This window comes from Zingiber officinale, chromosome 11B (genome assembly GCF_018446385.1).
Source record: "Zingiber officinale cultivar Zhangliang chromosome 11B, Zo_v1.1, whole genome shotgun sequence".
In the NCBI taxonomy this organism is placed as follows: domain Eukaryota; kingdom Viridiplantae; phylum Streptophyta; class Magnoliopsida; order Zingiberales; family Zingiberaceae; genus Zingiber; species Zingiber officinale.
The window spans coordinates 55,944,947-55,949,228 of NC_056007.1; the positions used below are offsets into that span (position 1 = coordinate 55,944,947).

General features: G+C 48.0%; 1 protein-coding gene across 1 annotated transcript; it reads right to left on the reverse strand.

Moving 5' to 3' along the window:
• Positions 1 to 865: 865 nt before the first annotated feature.
• LOC122033936 lies at positions 866 to 4,018 on the reverse strand. The gene is made up of 2 exons (XM_042593081.1): positions 1,556 to 4,018; positions 866 to 1,474 (listed from the first exon to the last, which is right to left on the reverse strand). Exons 1-2 carry the CDS (start codon positions 4,016 to 4,018, stop codon positions 866 to 868), a joined length of 3,072 nt encoding a protein of 1,023 aa, XP_042449015.1.
• Positions 4,019 to 4,282: the final 264 nt, after the last annotated feature.

A 4,282-nucleotide genomic window follows, 5' to 3' on the forward strand; every position in this document is an offset into this window, starting at 1 on the left:
TACCATGTAATCTGGTGATCTCTCTGTAGTACAACTCCGCCAATCGATCCAACGAATCCGTCCGACGGATCGGTAAGAAGTGCGCAGATTTGGTTAACCGATCAACGATTACCCAAATCGCATCATGACCCTTCCGGGTCCGGGGTAGTCCTACCACAAAGTCCATCGTGATATGCTCCCATTTCCATTCTGGTATTTCTATCTTCTGCAGTAACCCAGCTGGTCTCTGATGCTCTGCCTTGATCTGCTGACAAACTAAACACTGTGCCACAAATACCGCAATATCCTTCTTCATACCATCCCACCAGTATAATCGTTTCAGATCCCTGTACATGCGAGTACCTCCTGGATGAATCGCAAATCTAGATCGATGTGCTTCCCGTAGTAAGTCCTCCTGGACAGGATGTGACTCAGGGACACATAATCTGCCGCGGAAATACAGAATTCCACTATAATCACAAGCAAACTCTGTCTGCTGTCCTGAGGTAACTCTGCTACGTAAAAACTGCAGATGCTAATCTGTAGCCTGAGCCTCTTTGATACGCTCCACTATAGGTGACTGAGCAACCATGGTGACTAGCAAGCCTCGCTCTGTCTGTGCTTGCTCCATCAACCCCAACTCAGAGAAGTTCTGTATCAACTCTGTAACCATCACTCGGTGACAAGCCAAATCTCCACGGGATTTCCTGCTCAAAGCATCAGCCACCACGTTGGCTTTCCCCGGGTGATAGTTAATTGTGCAGTCATAGTCTTTCAAGAATTCCATCCATCTTCGCTATCGTAAATTCAATTCCTTCTGGGTAAAAAGATATTTGAGACTTTTATGATCTGTATAAATCTCGAAGGTGATCCCATATAAATGATGTCACCAAATCTTCAATGCGAAGACGATAGCTGCCAACTCCAAATCATGAACTGGATAGTTCCTCTCATGATCTTTCAGCTGACGCGAGGCATATGACACCACACGTTCGCGCTGCATAAGTACGGCACCCAATCCCTGATAAGATGCATCCGTGAAAAGTACAAATCCATCCATGCCAGAGGGAAGTACTAACACTGGTGCAGTAACAAGCCTCCGCTTGAGCTCCTGGAAGCTCTGCTCACAAGATTCCGTCCAGCTAAACTTCTCTCCCTTCCGGGTCAATCGTGTCAAAGGCAAGGCTATGCTGGAAAAACCCTCGACAAATCTCCGATAATAGCCAGCTAGACCCAAAAAGCTACGTATCTCCTGTACTGTCTTCGGCTGCTCCCAGCTAGTGATTGCCTCAATCTTCTGTGGGTCAACTGATATACCTCTGCTGGAAACGACATGTCCAAGAAAACCCACCGAAGGTAGCCAAAAGGCGCATTTACTAAACTTCGCATAGAGGTGTTCTCGCCGTAGCGTCTCCAAAACTATGCGAAGATGTCGCCTGTGTTCCTCCTCAGATCGGGAATATATCAGAATATCGTCGATAAACACAATAACGAACTGATCCAAATACTCGAGGAATACTCTGTTCATCAGATCCATAAACACTGCTGGGGCATTGGTAAGCCCAAATGACATTACCAAGAACTCGTAATGACCATAACGAGTGCGAAATGCTGTCTTCGGAATATCCGCATCTCCAACCCTGAGCTGATGATAGCCTGAGCGCAAATCAATCTTTGAATATACACAGGTATCCTTCAGCTGATCAAATAAATCTTCTATACGTGGCAGTGGATATTTGTTCTTGATAGTGACCGCATTCAACTGTCGGTAATCAATACATAGTCTCAGTGATCCGTCTTTCTTCTTAACGAAGAGTACTGGTGCTCCCCACGGAGAAACACTGGGACGGATAAATCCTCTGTCCAACAGCTCCTGTAACTGAACCTTCAGCTCCTCTAACTCCTTTGGTGCCATGCGATAAGGGGTCTTGGATACCGGTGCGATTCCCGGAACCAACTCAATCATAAATTCGACTTGCCTTTTAGGAGGCAAACCGGGGAGTTCGTCAGGGAATACATCTGAAAATTCTCGAACAATAGGAACGTCCGAGAGTCGTGGTAATGCATCCGTATCAGCTTTAACCATAGACAGCAAATATCCCTGACAACCCTGCGACAGTAATCTTCTCGCTTGCATTGCTGATATGACTGATATCCCATCACCCCCGGTTCCGATGAATGACCAAGATGGTAAACCGGGAGGTCGGAAGGTGACTATTCTCGCTCTGCAGTCAACTGTGGCATGGTTCATGGCCAGCCAATCCATGCCCAATATAATGTCAAATTCCACCATCTCCAATACCTGCAGATCCACCATAATAGTCTGACCATTGAAGTCTAAAGGACATCCTTTGACTTCCAGACTAATACTTAGTACCTCGCCAGATGGTAGAGATACTGTCAGCCCGTGTGTCCGACGACTAGGAAATCTCCCGATTTTACCCAGAAATACCCGAGATATGAATGAATGGGAACTACCAGTATCTATCAATAAATCTGCAGTAAATGTATAAACTGTAATAGTACCTCGGAAAACCGATCCCTCAGCTCGCTGCGCCTCCTCCCGTGTAACAGCATAAACACGACCCACCTCTGAGCTCGGCTGTGGTATCCCTGAAGTGGCCTGCGCTGGCATCTTAGGTGTGGGAACCGGCTGCTGATACTGAGACTGAGGCTGCTGCTGATATGCTGAGTAAGGCTGATGTGGATGAAAATCCTGCTGTGCTGGAAATGCCTGATGAGAAAACGCTGCGGCAGAATACTGTGTGGTCGCTGGCTCCTGACCCTGCACATGGTATATCTGTCCCTGAGAAGGCTGTTGTCGTTGCTGACGTGGGGCACTCTGGGTCTTCTGCGATCTCCTCTGTGAACGTGACTGAGAGGATGATTCCCCCTGAGATGTAACTTTAGGAGCCTCCAACTGTGCTTTCAGAGTACAATCCCGACTCTCATGCCCCGGAAGTTTACAGTAGAAACATATAGCATGATCCAACGGGCAACTATTCCTGGTGTGACTCTTGGACCCACACTGAAAACACCTGGTCCCACCAAAGTTCTTCTGATCATGATGAGGGGGACGAGAACCTCCATCCGATGTTCGCCCAGTCTTTTGAGGCCGAGAAGATCCTCCGGAAGGAGCCCGAGAACTCTGACCTCTATTCCCTCTCTTTTGCGACGACTGCTTTTCATGTCCTTTCTCCTGATTTACCTGCTGCTGAGTCATCTCTATGAATAGTGCTCGATCTAGAACCTCCCGATAGGAACTACCTGGAAATCCTGACATCCGAATCCGAATGTATGCTGCAAGACCCTGAGTGAACTGCTGCATACGATCATAATCTTGTGCCACTAAGTGAGGACAAAATTCTGCCAACCTACAGAATTCAGCATTGTACTCCATCACTGACCGGTCGCCCTGCTTGAGATTCAGAAATTCCTGGCGTCGAGCTAGACAGAAGGTCGCTGGGAAATATTGCCGCTCAAACGCGTCTCGGAACATCGCCCATGTGATGCGCTGCTCTCCAAAGATCGTCTTCTGCATGTCCCACCATGTGACTGCTTGATCTCGGAGATGATACGCTGCCAGTTCCACTTTCTCCTCATCCGTGCAACTCAGGTACTCAAAGGTGCTCTCTACATTCTTCAACCAACTTCGAGCAGCCCAAGGATCTGCTCCGCCCAAATATAAGGTAAATCTGTCCTTGACGGACCTCGCCAGCAACGGTATCCGAGCTCTGTCCCTCATCCAATCAGTAGTAGCAGGAGTAGGAAATGCTGATGGTATCCCGGAGGGAATACCCTGAGGCTGAAATTCCTGATTCCTACCAGATGGTATGACTGAAGGGATCTCCTGAGGCTGATGTCCCTGATCTCTAGGAGTCTGATGGGTCTGTCCCCGACTAGCCGTCTCAACATCCGTTGGATCCCTAGAAGAATCCGCCTCCTGAGTCACTGGTTCTGGTTCCTCGGCCTCAATGGGTTGTTTCCGTGGTCGTCCCGGACCACGACGATAACCGGCTCCCGCTCGACCACGCCTCATACTTGATGTAAACCACTAATAAGTATTACACACAGTATAAGTTCGTACTTATAAAACTTACAGCCAATTACTTGGAGGTGTTCCGCCACCGCCTGGTCCCAAATCCCGAAAAGTCACTTCGAGGAATAAAATCACGAAAAATCCAAAACGTATGAATCTGACATCGTAAACCTGTAGCTCTGATACCAATAAATTGTCACGCCCTGAGAGTAAGGTTGTCCGACGAAAATCGGACAGCACCTCCCCTGTAGCAGTGACAAATAG

Excerpts from the sequence above, each read along its gene's own strand:
- LOC122033936 (XM_042593081.1), bottom strand. The coding sequence starts at position 4,018 with ATGAGGCGTGGTCGAGCGGGAGCCGGTTATCGTCGTGGTCCGGGACGA. Across the intron at positions 1,475-1,555 it reads ATGGTCATTACGAGTTCTTG|TTCGTTATTGTGTTTATCGA; the intron begins GTAATGTCATTT and ends TATTTGGATCAG.